Below are 20,075 nucleotides of genomic sequence, written 5' to 3'. Positions count from 1 at the left end.
CCTCTAAGCAAAGAGCCACATTGGAAGTACAAGGTGGAACTCCAAGAATGGCTCTTGCGAATTTGGTCTGAACAATCTCCAGAGGTTGTAGATTAGCATAAGCGAATAGTTGTGAGCCATAAAGCATTTGTGAAATAATCCTGGCCTTAAAAACTTGTATTGCCGATGGTACATGTTTATCCCCATCAGTATGGAAAAATCTTCTTTGTGCTCCAGTATTTTTCTGGGCACTCATTGCTGCGTGGTTTCCATGAGTAAGCCAGGATCCTGAAGAGTGAAAAACTATGCCAAGGTATCTGTAGCATTCTACTTGCTCTACAGGGTGTCCATTTAGAGACCACCTATGCTTTATTCTCCTTCTACTCACAACCATAATCTTAGTTTTAGCATAATTAATTATTAGTTGTTCTTTATTACAGTAGGAGGAGAAGGATCTCAGGAGTCTTGTAAATCCTACGCATGTTGTTGACAGTAAAACAGCACCATCAGCATAGAGTAAGATTGCAATTGGGCGAGAGGCAAGTTTAGGTTGATGAAAATTGGGGTTACTTAAATTCCCAACTAAGCCATTGATATAGAAGTTGAACAAGGTGGGGGCTAGTATGCATCCTTGTCTCACTCCATTAAGTACAGGGACTTGGTTGGATAAAATCCCTGCGGTGTTACAAAGAACCCGCAAGCGCGTATTTTCATGAAGTTGCCGCATCAATAGGAGAAGCCGTTTATCGATACTTGTGGACTCATATTTTGACCACAGACATTCCCTTGGAATGAAGTCAAAAGCAGATTTGAAATCTATGAAAGCTGCATATAGAGCACCACCTTTGGGGGCAGAGTATTTAGATGCCAGGTGGTGTAAGATAAGACCCTGGTCTATGGTGGATCTTCCCAGCCTAAATCCTGCTTGTTCCTCAGCAAATATATTCTCCTCAAGTAGCCAATCTTGTAATTTGCCCAATAAATGCCTTGAATATAGTTTACTAATGGTGTTTAATAGACTTATTGGTAGATAGTTAACAGGATCCCCTCTGTTTCCTCTTTTATAAATTGGGACTACAATGGCTAGGCCCCAGTCCTCAGGAAAACATGCCGTTTTATCAATCCAGGTGAATAAAGAGGCTAGTACAGGAGCCCACCAGTCAGAGTTGGGCATCATGAGGTCAGGTGGGATATAATCGGTTCCGGGAGCCTTGCCTGGTTTAAGTTGCTTAATTAGCATTAAGATTTCCCTTGGAGCAACTGGGGGCCATTCAGGTATATGATCAAGATCATTCTGAGAAGTTAAAGTACTAGCTGAGTGGACTGTGTAAATACTTCGAAAATGTTCCTCCCATATACTAGGCAATATATAGAAATCTTGTTTGGGAGTATAAATTAGTGTTTCCTTTGTTACTGTCTTCCAGAAGGAGGGCGAGTCCTTCAAATTGGAAGCAGTTATCAAACATTGCCAGGTTTCCCTCTGTGCTTGAAGCTTTTTACTTTTAACGAGAGCCTTATACTTCTTCTTAAGCGTAAACCAGTCTGTTGGAATTCTAGCCAAGTTCTGGTCTGTGTAGGTCCTCTAGGTGACCAATAACTCATTTTTAGCTGCTTTGCACTCCGAGTCAAACCAGTGTTTTGTATGGAGAAGACCAGTAGTCGGTTTGCCTAGCTTTTTACATGTTAGATGAGTTTCCAGAGATTGTACCATATGCTTATAGGCCTCTAAGACTGGTTCCACTGAACTTAGAGAAGTAATTAAATTGCTGAAATATAAATAAGGCTCTGAAAACAGTAGCTGTCTCATAGAAACATCCAATTCTTCTGACCACTTAATGCGGGCCCCTCTTGTGTCGGCTGCAATGGGTGTTATAGAAACAAGGTCCGCAAACACATTATAATTGTTAAAATAGATCTTTAAAACCAAAGGTAGATGGTCGCTTTCTGCATGATATCCTACATTAAAATCATGTATTCGATCCATCAAGTCCCTGGAAACTAAAACATAATCTATTGTGGAAGCACCTGCTAGAGAGGTAAAGGTAAATTCACCAGGTCTATCACAGACTGTGCACCCATTTAAAAGGGATAAACCTGAATTATTGATCATATACATCAAGCGTAGACCGGCATAATTACAGCCACGATCTTTAAATTCCCTGTGATTAAAATTTGGATGAAGAATAGGTTCTGGGAAGGTCACATTGAACCGTGCAGAAAGTTCCTCATCATTTGTACCTATCCTGGCATTGCAATCCCCAGCGACTATTATAGAAGCATCAGGATACAATTGCATTAAGTACTCAATATAGTACTCCAGGTTAGCCCACAAGTCATCTGTCATCACACAAGATTGTTGCGGAGGAATATAAACATTAATAAGTATTAACAAACACGTAGCAATCTTCATTGTCAATGCAGAAGCTATTTTGTTGGAAAAATCCCATGCCACTACTGTTGCCTGTAGCTTTGTTGATAGGAAAGTGACCATACCACCTTTGGGCCGACCTCCTTTATTGCTGGGCGAGGCTTTAATGGTATATGCTACATAACCATTTAACACTGGATCATTTAAAGACCATGTTTCTTGTAGTAAAATAATGTCAAAATTACTGATATATTCAATGAAGGCAGGATACGAGGCCTTCATCTGCCAGCCCGCAATATTCCAAGACAAAAATTTGATTGCAGGTCTCTTATGCCGAAACATGGGATCTTCCAAGTTGTGTAGTTGAAGAGGTGGAGAGTCATTACCCAAGCCACAAGCTAATGATGGCACTAAGTGAAAGGGAGAAGATGACCTAACTGAATTAAAATAAGTTTGCATACTGACTTCATTTTCTGAGACATTGGTCTTGGTATGCTTGGCATCACAGGGTTTCTCTCCATCGCCTACAAGCTCTAGGCCAGTGGTGTCGAACTGTGGCCCTCCAGATGTTCTTGGCCTTCAACTCCCAGAAATCCTGGCCAGCAGAGGTGGTGGTGAAGGCTTCTGGGAGTTGAAGTCCAAGAACATCTGGAGGGCCACAGTTCGACACCACTGCTCTAGGCCCACTGGGTTCTTCACCTGCAAAGAATAGCTCCTGTCATCATGTCAGTCCTTGTGGTAATAGTTATATTCTTGGCCGGAGGACTGTTTAGAAAGTCCATAGGTGTTAGCTCCCCCTGAAGTCTCGTCATTCCATCTGCTTCTCTTCTTTTTAAATCTTGGATTCAAGCCCCTATTTCTTATAATGACTGGAATTGGGTATCCAACAGCCAAGTCTGGATCCACACTTGGTAGGTTCGTGGATGAAATATTCTTTGTCTGTGGGTGTAGCTGTTATGAGCCCCGTTTGGAGGGTTCAGCCCTCTGCTTGGAGGAGTGGATTGAAACCAAAGTTATGCTTAGATTGGTCAGTGCCGCTATCCTTGAGAGGCCTCCTGGAGTTGGGTTTCTCTCTCTGGGCATCCTTAGCTTGAGTTTCAGCCTGCTGGATATTGATGCCAGGTTCCTTCCCTTTTGCAGCACACTCTGCTGAGTCTATTAATTTAAATAAGGGTTTATAATTCATTCTTCCTTTTTTGGATGTTCGTTTCCGAGCCTCCTTTGTCTTCACAGGTATGGGCTTGGCTTTCGCTGAGTGAGGGGGAGATGCCTTTCCACCAATCTTGGCAGGATCCTTACCTGGAGGATAATGTATTGCACTTGAGGAGACCGCTGCGGACAAAGGTTTTAGAGAGTCTGCTTTAGGTGGCACAGGGGTAATAAGATTTCCCTGAGCCTCTGTCTGAGAATTTACACATAGAAGTAACTCTTCTTGTGAAAGCTTGTTAATTCTATCAATAGTTTTGGGGACAGATTGTAATAGTTCATCTTATCAGACACACACCGTGTATATTCAGCCTGGCTCTGGCTCAACTGGTCTACTGGATTTTTTGCAAGTCGCATCTTATTTTCCATTAGATGATCTGCTATAGTGGCCACAGATTGATTTATTTCCTTTAATGTGTCTCTAATTTCTGCTAAGAAACCTTGTACATTCTAGTGCTACCTGGATCCTTTGGTGGAGTTGCTTTATCACAGTCCAAGGTGACTAATTTACAGGATTGGGAAGAATAATGTTCCCCTGTTGCTGGTGTAGTGCCTTTAGTTTCTGGCATCTCCGCATTTTTGCAGATCAAGTTCTGCTCTCTAAGGGTCCCAGAGTCGTCTGGCAAGAACAAACCATTGGAATCCAATACCAGATCTGAAGCAAAATCTGACAGTCTCAACCTGCCGAAATCTACATTCACTGTACTGTTTAGCAGACTGCCTATTAACTGGCTACTTTCCGGTAACTGACAGTTTGTCAAGAGGCTGTCAGATAAATCAATATGAGGCGTAACAGTATTTTCTATGTTGACTGTAAAGGGCTTCAGTGAACTAACAAAGTCAGTTATCTTGGTTTGCTTCAATTTCCTCGGGGCAACAGGGTAGACTTTAACACAATGTTTGGCGTTATATTTGTTAAAGTTCCCAGGAGGAGTAGAAGGCTTGGAAATGCTGTGACCACATACCTGGGCCTGCGATGTTTTAGAAAGCTGATTGCCTTCACCGGTTCCTACTGAGTCTCAGGTCCGAGACAGGTGTAATTGATATTGGAGTGCCACACTGTATCTGTCTCAACACTGGAGGAGACAGGGTAAGATCAAGTATTTCCATTTTGTGAAAAATGTAAAATGCAAATATCCACAAAAATTGGTAGCAGTCCACAATCCCCAAATTCTCTTAGTTTAGCCGCGTTGTTCTGTTACTCACAGAGAAGTAGCTCTTCTTCCTTGTTTCCACCGTAGTTCGGATAAGTCCAATAATCCAGTAGTCAGGTTTCTATCTTTCCAAGGTCAGAAATATATTTTTCCGTGGCAGTATTCCTAATATTATTATTTCTTTATCTTCAAAGGCAAAACAAAGTTAATGAGGCTGCTGATAAGAGCCGGGTTATTTGTATCCACAAAATAGAGTCTCTGGCTACTCCCTCCTTTTCTTCTTCCAAAAGAACAGGTTCGAAGATTTTAAAAACTAAAAGACTTAAAAACTGTCTAAAATCAAAGATGTTAAAAGCTATCTAAAACTAAAATGATAAAAGCTATTTATAACTGTGTATAAAAAGATTAAAAGGTTTAAAAGACTGGGTTAAAAATAAAATAAGGAGGCAACCGGGAGAAAACGCTGCTGCCTCCTTCCCCGAACAAACTAGGTAGGATCTGCAGGGCCAAGCAGGACAGCCTGCTGTTAATGCCTCCCCACTCAACCTTCTCATGCTAAATGTGAAGGCCTGAGGAAGAATCTAACCACATTTGGATGAATGTCCGAGCAGGAATGCCAACTTCCAGATGCTGTTTCTGATAGCCAAATGATACACAATAGATAACTCATCATTATAACTAAAATAATATCAATATTCTGGAGACACAATTTAGGCTGACATTTGTGTCCCAGAAATCAGATATGCCCATGAAGCCCGTGTTTAGCTCAGATGATCAATCCCCAAATTAATAAAACTAATTTCTAAACTATATGGTGGGAGGGTGAGCCTCCTGGTGAAAAGCATTTTTAGCTGCTAAGAAATCTTCTAAGGATAGTCAGAAATTCTCTTTGAAGGGAAAACTTTGGAGGTGAAAACTTTGGAGGTGGAAGGATATTGGAAACCAGCATGATACACACAGCCATTCAATTTCTACACAATTTGTGCCCTCATACATTCTTCTGCAAGCATGGAAAGGACATTCCTTTGAAAATGATGGGATAAGTATGTTGTGATTAACTTAAATCCCATTGCTTTCAGTGGGATGTATTGAATTAAAATTAGTTGAATCAGAGTTGCTGTATTGGCCTTGATGGGTAAAACTTTACATAGCCCCAGTTTTGATGCAATGGTCTCAAAAATGGATTGCATGACATCAACCTTGCCAGTGTTCTATACTGGGAAAACTGGACAAATATATGTTTTTCCTCACTTTATTTATTTATTTATTTATTTATTTATTTATTTATTTATTTATTTATTTATTTATTTATACCCTGCCTATTTGGTCATTTTAGGTCCTTTTCTATGGAAAAATCCAGAGTAAGGTGATGGAGGGGAGTATAGACAAGATCCAATTCCAAGGCTACATAAAAATAAAAGGTTTCAAATGAAACTTCATCTTCCTGAGCATTTTTAAAGCACACCCATGTGTTCTTAGGTGTGCTCCATAACCAAATGAATGAATACACAAGGCAACATAGAAGTGAACTTTCTAAGTTTCTGGGGGCAGGGGAATAATCCAAAATGAAATCATCTAATAAAGCATTTATTTTATACATACTGGATTCCATCTCCCTCCTTTCATTCTTTAATTGCTACCTTTCCTCTTTCCATTTCTCTGCAGAAGTCTCTAATACACTACCATGTAGTCACAAGCACAGGGCTTCCCCAAAACATGTTGTGGTCGAGGCACACAAGAAGATGGTACCCTCCCATTCCATGTATAGATGCCAGCTGGACTGGTGGTGGGATCGTGTCTTCTACTACATCTAGTGGCAGAAATTCTGTTCTCCAACTTCTCAGTGACCATCCTCCCTTGTATTTGCTGCCTGAGGTGACTGTCTTGTTCCGACTGCTGGACTGACCCTGTTCCCAAGCATCTCCTGTGGGCAGAATTCCTATGGGATGCTTTCGTGCTGAGAAAGCAAATGATGTGGCTGCAGAACAACATGGTTTGTTGCATGTGCAAGAAACCATGTACATAGTGGGGCCAGATGTTCCTCACAGTCTTTGAAAGAGTTCAAATTAATTGAAACCACAAAAGCATCACTCACATAAAAATGAGCTTTATGAGTTATACATAAGTTTAGTCTCGTCTGACGCAGTTTGCTGCTGACAGACCTCTGCCACTTACATTCAGTCAGTGAAGCATACATGGAGTCTTGTATGACCAAGGAAACCCCTAATGTTCTCCTGCATAGTTGTAATTCTGTGTTTTGTGTATGTTTTGTGCTGCCAAATCACATCCCATTTATGGCAAGCCTACATAGGGTTTTCAAGATATGTTGAGATATTTAAGGATTGGTTTTATAAGTGAACTTTTGTTGCCTGCAGGGGATTTGAATCCAGATCTTCGAGGCCATTCCAGTCACCACACCGTGCTGGCTCTTAGTAAACAGCAGACTTCAGCATCACGTCCTTTGTCTTTTGAGGTAACCACCTTGATGAGCAGTACCTACTGTATGTGTCTCAAGTTTCTAAACTATTATTGTTGAAATGAAGACAGAATTGCTGTCAGTAGGACAACATAGAACTCCCCTTTAAGTTTCTTCCCATGTCTCAGAGTGATTCTACTGTGGAGGCATTCGTGTAAATGAGAGTCTGGGGAAATTTCTTCTTCTTCACCAAGTTGATTGGGGGATTCTCGGAGATGAGCTCCTAGAAGCAATTTCTCCTGTCTTTAAGAATTTCCACCGTCTGGATGGATAACTCAGTAAGTTAGGCTTCTGGCTGTGGAGCCAGAGCTTGAGGGTTCGATTCCCCCGCTGTGCATCCCAGAAGAGCCAGCCTATGTACACTGTAGTCTTGAGCAAGCTACACAGTCCCAGGAGGCCCGCAGAAGAAAGGAATGGTAAACCACGTCTATGTATTCTCTATCTAGGAAATCCTCAAAAGGATTGCCATAAGTCAAAATTGACTTGATGTCACTTTAAGGAGGCCCACCAGGGGCACTTATCTGATAGGCAACACTTACCTGAAATGGGTTTTTGATTTTTCGGATGACACAATCTGAATAAGTTTACAGGGCACATGTGCTTATGTTCTGATTAACTGCTAATCTGAAATGACTTCAGATTAATTTTGAAATGAAAGCACATTGGAAAGTTTTGCTATGCATCTGCTTTTTATTGCATTTCTTTCTCAAAGACTTTGTTGGACCGAGTAGAATAGAGAAGAGTTTTCTATTCTAAAACAATGTTTTTATTCTACGATAAATTTCCAAGGAGAAGTTTGAGGATTAGGAATTACACCTTTCACCATCTTGAACTGTGTAACTAAGAACTGATTCATGGAATACTTTTTAAAAAATTCTTTCTTTTTTTAAAAAAATATGCAGCATGTTTTAAAAATGAAAGTACAGGGTCTTGATTTCTGAAGAGGCTACTGGCATTCATATTTGGTCAAAAAACTGTGCTTCATTCTCTTTTTTAAAAAAATTGATATTGCCTTTATTATGGTGTGTTAGAGATCATCATAGGACTGTAATATCTAGGTGTAAAAATGGCTTGACAGTCATAGCAGAGGCATATCCATTTATCAATGGCAGATAAATTGGAATCTCATCTGAGAGGGTATTGGTATGATCATGCTTTGCACTGTGCAACTATAATGATTGTGTGAGATTTTTGTCTGAAGTTCCTGCAGTTGTTCCAGATTTCTTAGTGAAGCCTGCAATCAGCGTATTATTGTGTGGATGTGGACTAAATGGATGGTCTGTATCCTTCCCATCTCTCATAGTGGGCTGGAAAGGAACCACGGCAAGACTGCCACAAGCAAGCTACACATTAGGAAATACTGCATAAGAGGACTGTACTGCTTAAGATTTATTGTAGGGGAGATGGCATGTTCGAAAACACCTCCAATGAGAAAAGTGATGGCCTCCTTGCACATAGCCATGATCAACTCCCATTGATTTCAATGGCTCTATTCTAAATATAGTAAAGTCTGGGTCTAACTCAGTTTCTCTGCCATGCTAGTTTTCCCCAGGCAGGGAATTTTTGTTGGTGGGAGGAGAATTTTGTTCACATGGTCTGACATTCTGAAATGGAAGTGTTTAAGGACCCCTGCATAGTGGGAATAAAAGCTGGCTGATATCACATTTAAAAGTTGTTTATGAGCTCTCCAAGAATAATGGCTTACTTTGCCAAGTTACAAAACAGTCTTTCCCAAGCTAGATGTCCTGGGACGAGGGAGTTGGCATCCGGGATATGTGAATGGCACATGATTGATGAAGCTTGCTCTCAAGGAAAGTCCCTTTTAGATGGGCAGAACTGTCTCTGATACTGAAGGAGATGGAAGAATCCTTAACTTCACAGAGGAACGTATGTTCCATTGTCACCCTTGCCCAAGTCCAAAAGCCAATGGATTAAGGCATCTATACTGAATTAGTTGGTTCAATTATTCACATAGGTAGTTTTTTTAAAAAAAAATCATGAAATCAGGATTATCCATTATTTTGTAGTTGAGTGAAAATCATGGTGTCTGATTCACAAATACTAGTGTGGCTTGGTCTGAATGGTCTTAAAATAATGAAAAAACATAATTCTGAAAAGTGTCCTTGTTTTATTCCTTTTGTTTGGTTTGCTTTGTTTTTTGTGTGGAAGAGGATTTCTTGATGCTCCATCCCCTCCCCCTCCTACCAACTGTCCAAACATGAAACAGCTGCCTAGCTGCCTTACCAAGAAGATTTTATTGTTAAAATAAAAGTAGATTTTGTTTTGGGAAAAAAGAACACACATCTTCATTGTAAAACTCATGTTTGGTTTACAATTAGAGAAAAGTCACATGGTCCCAAAAACCCCGAGGTTTTTATATATATATATAGATATATATATATATATTGAAAATATATTTAAAAAACATAAAAATCTATATTTAAACATATATTATATGTTAATAGGTACACTTAAATATAGCTTAATTATATTTACAATGTGACGCAGATGCCTGTAAGATTTAATGCCAGATTCAATTGTTTTTCCAAAAAAATCCCATAAAATTATATAAATATACTGTACAATAAATATTTGTTACACATGGTGAATAAGAGAGAACAAGGCCACAGACATTAACTTACATTTGCAAGAGGTTTTTCTTTTTAAACAAAACAATAGGGCCAATGAGACATGCATGAAATACTTTTGCCACAAACAGAGCACAGCAAAACTTCAATTAATTGACTGACATTTTTGAAACCTCCATTCAACTAAAACTGCCAAGCCTGTGATCCATGTCTTTGTATTAGTGGGTTTGACATATCATTACTGTGGGTGCTCAATAGGGCTTGAAGTGTTGGGAAACAGTGGTGCTAGTTCAGATCTATAAACATCTCAGGTTTCATGGGGACTAATTAGTGATCCACTGATTAATTGCATAGCAAATATTTTTGCAGTTTCTATATCAAAATACGGATCTTTATCTTTGTTTGTAATGTGTACAAAGTGCAACAGCCAATCCATGTTTAGTAGAGAAAGATTAATGAATCAGATCCTCGTATGCAGTTTTTTTTCCAGAGTAATCTCATTATCTTGAACTGGACTGCTTTGTAGGAGGGTAAACCTTAATCTGTGCTATATGAAGGGTGAAGCAGTATCCGTCTATATGAGTCATTCATTTCATGACAATTCCAGAAACAGGACTGTTGTTAGAACAATCCTGGTTAAATCTGATTTTGATTTTGTTTCTACCAAATATTTAGTTGGATCCTAACTTAGTCACATTTAAAATGACCCAGTGAAATCCATTTAGCCATTATCCTGCCTGACTTGTTCCACTGATTTCTGTGCATTTGCTCTAAGAACCACTAAATTGGAATGATCCAAACCACCATGCCAATTCAGGGGGAAAAGCTAAATATTTCTAATAACTTCCTATTATTAATTTTTTTTTAAAAAAAATATTATTAGAAATAGCTGTACTTTTTATCTAGTGCGGAGATTATACCTATGTTCCAGATTTTTTTTTACACAGTCCAAATCAGTGTAGTATATATGATACAATACTTATTTTACTTTCAGTGTTGACCATGACCATGATCCTAAATATGAGCCGACTGCAATATATTAGAGGGAGTTGAGTGGCTGACTAGTTATTATTGAGTGAAAGATTGTTGACCTAGTTATATACACAATAGAGTTAGAAGACAAATAATATTTACATCAACAGACATGCTTTGAGAATGTGTCACTATTACTTTGCCACATAAAGTGAGGATTGTGTAACATCAGTCCATAAAACAGGGTACTAGGCTAATACACTGGAATGAAATCAGGATTGTCATGTTTTATTATCACATAGAGACACATCAATGCTTGCCTTCCAACTTTCAAATGTGCCACCAAATAGCAACTTCTGGCTAATGAGATAATCTTACAAAGTGATCCTGGTGTAGCATGCCCTAGATGTCAATTAGTCTAATCTGTCTATAGCTTGTAGTAGTATTAACTATCTATTACAATAATAAAGTGAAAATATCCATTTCTTAGCCAGTAAGGCTATGGCCACACCTGCTTTCTTTTAAGGTAACAACTATCTATGTGACTTGGGTAGACAATTGATTGATGGAATGGGGACTACCTGCATATTGCCATTGAAAAATTGAATTTGTGTTTTAACAACAAACACATGTCCAAGGATAACATATACATTTTGTAATAAGTTGAGCCATCTCTGCTCTTTAACTACTAAAAATCAGTAAAAAGCTTTGATATTTGTTGCTTTTAGAAAAAGTGTATTTAGATTTTGCTTGTATTCAAAACTGTATTTTTTTGATAATTCTGCAACTGGGTGTTAACAGGATTAGATGGGCTGCTTTCCAGGGCTAAGTTAAATTCCAATAAGTGAAATACCATCTTATATTTGGATTACTAGTGTTTTATTTTAAGACACGAATCTTTAAAGTGTGGAAATGTATTGGCTTTTTAAAAATAACCTAGATCACAAAAAGAGCAGATAGAAAGGGAATTATCCAGATCCTGGACTGGACTGCTTTAGGCTGCAAGTGATGCTGCTTGTTCTCTTCATATAGAAGATCAAATGTATCAAGAAGAAGGGCTTCTTGCCTAGTCTTCCCTCCAACATGCTAAGTTTCTGTGAAGACTGTCTCACCCTGTGGTGCAGGCTGGTACAATCCAGACACAGACTCTCCCCATCTACCGTTCTGGACAAACTAGGGCCAACATCAAAGCAAAGGTCACTTTTCAGCAAACCACCAGAAGCCTTCACAAGAAAGCATGCATCTTTGTTGTGAAATATTCATGTGGCCTGAACACTCCTTGCTAAATTACTTTGTGTGCATTGTAAAACATAGGCCACATAATGTGTGTCTTTAAAAAATGTACTTAGTACTAAACTATGCTGAATTCTTACTGTGATGACTTTAATCTATTAAAATCATTGTCTATTTATGTTTCAGGCTGTGCTAAATTTGTTGCTAATTATCCATGGCCTAAGGCTTCAGCTCTGTGCTCAGTTCCTCACAATATGCATTTCACTGAAGTCAGCTTTAATTAAAGTGCATACAAGTGATGCCAGGATTGCATCTTAGGATTTTCCTTTAAAGAAAAACTGTGGTTCTACAGGATGAGGTTTCTTGTAGAAGTTAAGGCTATTGTGTGCTACCCCTTAGAAAGACATAGACCCTTACAGGCATTTCTAGATTCAACAGGTAGTTGGGTTTTGAGGTAGAAGGCTCTGCCTACCTGATTCCAGAGCCACTCCTTCAGGCCTGGATTCTTTTCTATTATCTCAAGTATGGAAAGGAGCAGATTTTTGAGAACTAGGGCATACCAGACATTCCCTTTACAATAAGAGCATCAGGCTGTTCTACTTGTCCTTATTCACAGGGAAAGCCTTTGCTGCTCATTGACTCCTCAAAGAGCTGCATTTAAGAGCAGCTGCTAGACCTTCGATTAACCAACATATGCCAATAGATTGTAGATCCTCAATGAGTACAATGGATCCATACCTTACAACAATGTGGCAGTCCAAGTGCACCTGGTTAATGATCATCTGATCTTTGCATGACTTCCCTACTCCCATTTGCTGAGATTTGTTACTGGACATCAAGAAGCCATTTGATCCAGCAACAAAAGATATTTGTCCTTGATTCAATGTTCATTGCACTGGCCCCTCTGTGTGTATGTGTGTGTGTGTGTGTGTGTGTGTGTGTGTGTCTTTTCCACCAGTGGATGTGCCTATCAAAGTTCGGTGTGGCCTGACACCAAATATGCTGGATGTATAACAACTGCGCATGTAGAACTCCCTTGTTAGATGGGAGCCACCTCCTTAAATCTCAATGTCCTATGAGAGTGGGAAAATATATTGGACAAAAGATTGCAATTTGTTTCCTTCCCAAGAGAAGAAAGACGAAGCAGGGAAACCCAGATACAGCCAAACATGAAACAAGCAAAAGGCAGACCTTTCAAGCAATAATCACGGAATAGCTCTTATATCTAGACAGAACAGAATATGCTGCTTGTAGACTAGGAGAGAGCACTGGGAGGAACATCAACACTATCTTTTTCAGTTGCCTCTTTTTTATTATTTTTTTCAGTAGTCTGATTTGATATTGCAAACACCTTCACAACATACAAAAAAACCCAAATTTGTTTTATTCAAAACATATACGGTGATGATGGGGAACTCTCCCCTCTTTTAAAACCATGTGGGAATTTAAAAAAAAAACAGTAAAACTATGACAACAGCACCTTGACATTGTTTTAATTCCAACGCTACCAGAAGAAATTTTAAAGCAGTAAACAGATATAATACTAACAGGAATAAAGATACTTACTGTCTAAAATGTAAATGGAATGTTTTGGTTCAATTTTTTTTTCTGAAAGAGGACAGTTTATCATCAATTCACAATTGAAGCAGCATGCAATTTAATTTTTTAATTTTTTTTTTCATGTTTTCAATTCTTGGCAACGGCAACAAACCACAATGTTTAGAGGAATGTAATGCAATTTTTTTTTCAAAGTTGTGCGCAAATGGATTATCTTTTTTTTTCTCTTTTGTTCCCCTTTAGGTCATGGATATGTTCAATAAATAGCTTGTGAACCACTGTACTGTATAAACTTCATTTATACATGCAGTCCATAAAATTATTTTCTTTCTTACTGAATAATTTACCCTGTTATGTATATATACAAATAGATAAATTTTTTGTCTCAATATAATCTATACAACACAAATCCACTATCTTCCCCTTTTTATGGTCAGTGTACAAACACAGGAAGTGTCTATTCTTATAAACCGCCATCCAACTCTCTTTTTGTTATCCATGGTGAGAGCTCGCACGTAAGACTGGGTAGTTCGGCACTGAGAATTCCAGTACCTCTTGTCTATGCCCCTGCAGCCCTCTTTCGTATAACCCTTTGAGTTGCATTTGGTCTCATAAAAATATTGCTTCAGTTGGCCTTTTGGTACCGGGACTTTTTCCAAGACTGTAACGGTTGCCCCTGACATGTCCACTGCTGTCTTTTTCTCGGCTGCTGTGACCCACTCGCTCGTGCTGTCACACACGCTGAGCTCCCCACGGCGCGCAGGATCAGAATGGCGCCGGACCCTCATGGACATATTTGCTGCATCCAGGTAGTTTTTATACTCCTCCAGCAGAAAGAGCAGGGGAGGCTCCAAAGGCACTTGACTGCTTAGCATGACCCGAGACGAGTACAAGTCTGCATCTTTGTTTTCCTTGCTGGGCTGGATAGCCTGCTGCTCATCCAGGAGCTCCTCTATGACATGCTCAAAGGTGTCTGCCAACGATGTCAGTCCTCTCGTGGCATCATTGGGGCCCCCCAAGTCCTCCAGATGGCCTTGTGTCCGAAGACCAGGATAAGCCAAGCTGCCTTGTCCTCTGAGGCTCACTTCTTTCATTGGGGCAGCTTTCATGCAACTGAAGTATGAAATAACCATAGTAAGGAAAAGGATGGTCATCACTCTTTTCACTTGGTGGAACTGTTAGAGAGAGAGAGAGAGAGAGAGAGAGGAAGGGAGGAAGAAAAGACGGAATAGAGTTTCAAAACAAATGCTTAAAAAAAAATCATACAATACAAAACAAGTATATGTCTTTGCTACTCTTCACATCGTTTGGAAATACTTATTCATTGATCCTAGAAACCTGTTTTTTTACCTCATGCAAGTATCAGGGCTGGCCCAAGATGTCTGGGCCCTTGAGGCACACAACAAGTTGGCACCTCTTCCTGTTCCGTGTACTGAAGCTGACTAGACTGAGAGTTGAATCTTACATCAACGCAGGTGATGGGCCCTCATCTCCCACAGCAAAAACAAGGCAATAGGCTACCTTAGGGGAACTCTACACAAACAGCTCTGCCTTACAGCATGTCAACTCTCCCAACAGCTGCTGCCTTGGGTGTCTGGCTCCTGGAAGGTACTGGGGACATCAGGATTCAATATTCACTCATCTAAGCGACAACCATTTGCACCCAGACTAGTTCCCTTATTTGTCATCAAGCGCAGTAGATGTGCAGGGGGCTGTTGCACAGAAGAAAGAACCCTATCTAGTGATAGCACTGTGTGTTCTCTGTAGGGCAATATATATATATATACACACACACACACCTTGGGCAGCACTATTTATGCAATTTGCCAGCTTTATCTTTTATGTCACCGCCAAAGCATTCATCCAGAGCACTAGCTAGAACAGATGCCAATGATTGGACCACCCTGCTGAAAACAAATTTTTAAAAAATGTTGGCCTGGAAGTCTCAAGGCCCTTGTGCAGTAAATGTCACACTCTAGGCATGATAATTAATTATCCTCTATTTGCATGACAAGTGTAACAGCATGTTTGGAAAGGTTACTAAGCATCTGTGGTATGCTTGTAATAACTGGAGAAATTTCAGAAAGTTATTGTCTTTTGCAGAAAGATCTTACTGTGGAGGTTCAAATTATAAGAACTATATTTAAATAAAAACAGAATAAAACTTTTGTCTCCTTTTCTGGGTCTGTAAGAAACAATAATCTGGGGAAAGAAACACAGGTTAAATATCTACTTGAAAGTTTTTCAGTAGAAAAGTAATGCTTTAAATAAGGAAAATGTATCTGTAATTGGAGAATCCATGAAACATTAATTTTAATTTCATCATCAGGAATTGATTTAAGTTAAGGGTTTACAAGTAATCATTTGTAGCCATCTATGAAAAAAGCATAAAAACGGTAGTTTCACATCTTATGGTTATTTTACACATTTATGCACTTGCATTTTGCCCTGATCATGAACTCAACACCAGATTAAGTGGGGGTGGGCGTGATTTAGGCAGACTGTATAAATACAGCTCCCTTACATACTTGCTATAGATATGTCTGTGTGATGCAACTGTATAAGAAACAGTGCCTCTCCCCACAAACGATAAATATTCTGGGTCTCAGCTTATTTACAACATAAACCACTTTAGTTGCTGTTCTGACTTCTTTCAGTAGAATGCAGCCCCCAAAATTCTGAGGTATTCAGATAATGTATATTGGATTCTAGAGGCACTTTCAGTCCTGGAAAACTCCTTGACTGACACCAACTGCCCTCCCCACCTTCAGCTGAGTGGTAGCAACAGCAGCAACAGTAGCTGGATAAAAGTCTAGCTCACTACCGAGCACTTCTATGCGGAACCCCTTCCATCAAATGAGGTCATCTCTATGCCCCTTTAGATAGAAGAGGTTCCACAGCCCAGAGGTAGGAAACCAGCTGTAATTGGTGGGGCTGGGAGGCATGGCACAGTGGGCAGAGTTAGAGACAATAAGACTGGACAGGGTGGGGAAAAGAATATCCATTTATATGCAAATGTAGATGCACACAAAGGGGAACAATGTGAACACTTGTACATATACTTAGCAGAAGCGGAGCCTGGCCAGGGCCCTGACTTCCTTTCTCTGAAAAAAACAGGCAGAAGTGCACTGAGTGTGGCTAGACTGAGATGGGGCAGTGGGAAATGAGCCACCAGTGTCCAGGGGAACCTGTTGCACTGCAGAGGTTATTGTGCTGCCCCCCCAATCATCCCTCACCATTAGCTATGCTAGCTCGGGCTGCTGGAAACTTGTATCTGACAACCCCTAAAGGAACACACGCTCTCCAACCATTCTTCACAACTGATTTCATCATTTTCAATCCTCAGATCTTAGAACTCTGAGAATGTGATACCCAGTGAAAATAAAATCCTTAATGGTTTCCCAGAAATTTGGGAACAGAGGTCTGGAATAGATTTGGAACAAATGAAAGGCCGTGTGGGCTTTCCCAATTAAGAGCTGAATTGAAATGGGCCCTAGAACAATCTGTTCACCATCCAACCCATAAGCCATCTCTTTTTTTTCCAAACAGAAGGGTTTGCCTGTGGAGAGAGAACGTATTTGATTGCGCTTGGACACTTCCATGACACTTCCTGTTCTCCTGCACTGGCAGGCAGTAAAACGTGGTGAAACAGAAGGCAGGAAACTTTGAAACAAGGTGATCCCACGTTCCAGCCCTGCTGGACCTGAGGGCCAGTGAAGCTCTTATACAGCCTGTAGTCTGAACTTGGGAGAGCAGGAGCCAGGCTGAACCGCCCTGGCATGTTGTCTTTCTTCACCTCCTTGCCAAGTCAGCTGTCCCTCCCCCCCACCACCATTTGCTCTCTGCTTGCTGCTGTTAGAGCCATTTTTAAAGAATGCACACCTTCCATTTCCACCTACACATTTACAACAGCAGAGTGCTTCCCATTCAGTGGGACATAGAAGCAGTCTGAAGAAGATGCAGCATTTTCCTAACAAGTACTAAGATTACTCTTTTTCTGTGTTCTCCTACAAGTGTGATGTGCTGCCTCTTGCCAGCTGCAGGTTTTTTGCCAGGTAGTTTTTATACTACTCAAATATACAAAAGTACCCGTTTGTGACCTTTTGGTATGCTAGGTCACTGTGGACACTTAGTATTTCTCTCAAACTCCGATGATCCCATCTGCCAACTTACTCTAGATGATGCTAAGGTAATGGAATATCTGTAAACCTGTAAATGTCCTTAGAAAAAGTCAGCTTTTTGTTTCTATCATGGTGGGACTCCATAGAGAGACATAAGAAACAGAAGGCTGGCATTTCAGATCGCATGGTGCTTGTATGGCTGCATTCTGCAGACATTCAGCGTTTATACATCTAGCAAATGTTCAAGAACTCTTAGCACACGATTGTCTTGATTGTGGCCATTGAAGGTGTTTTCTTCACAGATATTCCCAAAAATCTCACATGGAAGTGGCTTCTACACAATTCTGCTGACCTAATATGCCACCATGCTGACCTAATATGGCATCTGAGAGTTTATTTTCACATACCGGTATCTGTCTTTTGTTTTTGGATAGCAAGCCTTTAGTGCAGTGGTCCCCAACCTTGGGCCTCCAGATGTTCTTGGACTACAACTCCCAGAAACCTTCACCACCACCTCTGCTGGCCAGGATTTCTGGGAGTTTAAGTCCAAGAACATCTGGAGGCCCAAGGTTGGAGACCACTGCTTTAGTGCATCCTAGAATAGAAACTATCTATATCATACAGTTTTCTCCAGTGAGCAGGCACTGATGACAGATTTATAGCTCTTTACCCTTCATTTGCTCAAGAGAGTGGGAAGAAGCTCTGGAGCAAATCTGCGATATCTGTGGGCTCCACAGGGGGAAGGAGAAGGAAAACTTCAAGTTCATTGAAGTAATGATCCACACAGCCCTGTCTGTTGGCATATTTATCACATGTCAAGTAAGGAGTCTCCTGGCCAGAAAGAACCTAGATTTCTATACAAAGCTATGTATTATTTTTCTTTCTGAATTGGAAAAGCTTGCTCTCCTCTCCTTTGTGCTTTCATAACTTTGTGCTTGACCATCCTCTGCTTTCTAGAAAGCAGCTGTATTAGTCACATTCTGAAGAACGCTCATTTAAGTACTTTTGAAGTTCAGTCGGAAGTACCTCATACTTGGCAATGAATACTGGAGTAAACACTCTTTCTGTCTGCCAACCCCCAGCTATGTTAAAAAAAACCACACAACTCTCTCTATACCTTCATAACAATCTACGGGAAATGAAGAATCCTCACACTTGTCAAACAGAAAAGTAAAACAAAGGAACTTCGTGTTCTAAAACACAAACTGCCCCAATTTAAGGTCTGATATTTATATGTGGAAGCATTATGATGTCAGGAATTCTTTGTTAAGAATAATGTAATTTCAACATGTCCCTTGGATATGAGTCCTTCTTTGTTTTCACATATACCACTGCAGGATGACTATTTAAATATTAATAGTTTACCTGACCCCAGCAAGTCATACAGGATCAAATAGTTTCCTGCAATTCTCTGGAGTTCTGAAATATAAGTGGGAATATCTTCAAAAGTTTTAACTTTTCACAAATTTATTCTGATTTGGTGGAATGTGGTAGTGCCCAAAGCATGTGAATTCAACACACACATGGCAAGATTACAAAGAGAATGGTAAAGTTCTCCTATCTCCCACCCAGAGCCATCTTCACCACCCACCCACCACCTGGATAACCATCTTGCCCTTGGTTTACTGAATGTTCGTATCAGATAATTAGCACTGGGAGACTGCTCAACTGGCTTGATGGCACCATGCACTTCTAAATAATGAGATCAGACAAATATTTATAGCTAAAGGTAAGTTCAAAGGATAGTTGAAAGACAACAATGTGAAGCAGGAATTAAAAGATCAGATTACCTCAACCAGGAGCTCACTAATTTGATTTATTTATTTTACTCACTGCAGTTACCAGCCAGAAACCTAGGATGACTTTAGATTTGAAAATTAGTTCGGTTAGGCATCCTTCAGTCTCGAAAGACTATGGTGTCGTGCTCTGTATGGAGGACTTGGAACAGTGTCTAGTGTGGCTGAAGAGGCCAATTCGAGAGTGACAATCTCTTCCACACTGAAGACAAATCCAATCTGTCCCCTGTCCAGCTCCTTGGTTTTGCTGCTTTTGTGACTTCCTCTTTGCCTCGGCCTGCTGGACAAGGGTCTCTTCAAGGTAGCACCTTACTGGCTGGGGGCTGCCCAGCTTAAGGCGGGCGGTATCTACCTATTGAGGTGCAATGACCTCTCCCACCGTCAGAAAAAAGATTTATATATTTAAATTACATAAACATATTTCAAGGCCAGTTGCCACGTCCACCTTGGGCACTGCTAGTCAGTATGAATAAAAATGGCATTAAAGCATTTGTGAAGTTCTTCAAACATGATGCTTTGGTGAGCATCTGCAGAAAAAGACTATGTATTTTTAGCCTCTAACAGGAGTTATGTACACATGCACACACAAATACCAAGTATGATATAATGATAGTGTGTGTGTGTA

General features: G+C 40.1%; 1 protein-coding gene across 5 annotated transcripts in view; it reads right to left on the bottom strand.

Annotated features, from left to right (window-relative positions):
* Positions 1-9,684: 9,684 nt before the first annotated feature.
* BDNF (brain derived neurotrophic factor) overlaps positions 9,685-20,075 on the bottom strand; it is an 89,217-nt gene continuing 78,826 nt past the window's right edge. For all 5 annotated transcript variants that reach the window (XM_020790423.3, XM_072985863.2, XM_020790427.3 and 2 more), the window contains exon 2: positions 9,685-14,708. In XM_020790423.3, coding sequence (XP_020646082.1) covers positions 13,947-14,708 — 762 coding nt within the window. In that variant the 3' untranslated portion in view covers positions 9,685-13,946. The remainder of the gene's footprint in view (positions 14,709-20,075) is intronic.

The sequence above is a fragment of the Pogona vitticeps genome, chromosome 1 (assembly GCF_051106095.1).
Source record: "Pogona vitticeps strain Pit_001003342236 chromosome 1, PviZW2.1, whole genome shotgun sequence".
Classification (NCBI taxonomy): domain Eukaryota; kingdom Metazoa; phylum Chordata; class Lepidosauria; order Squamata; family Agamidae; genus Pogona; species Pogona vitticeps.
This window is presented reverse-complemented; position numbering and strand designations above follow the sequence as displayed.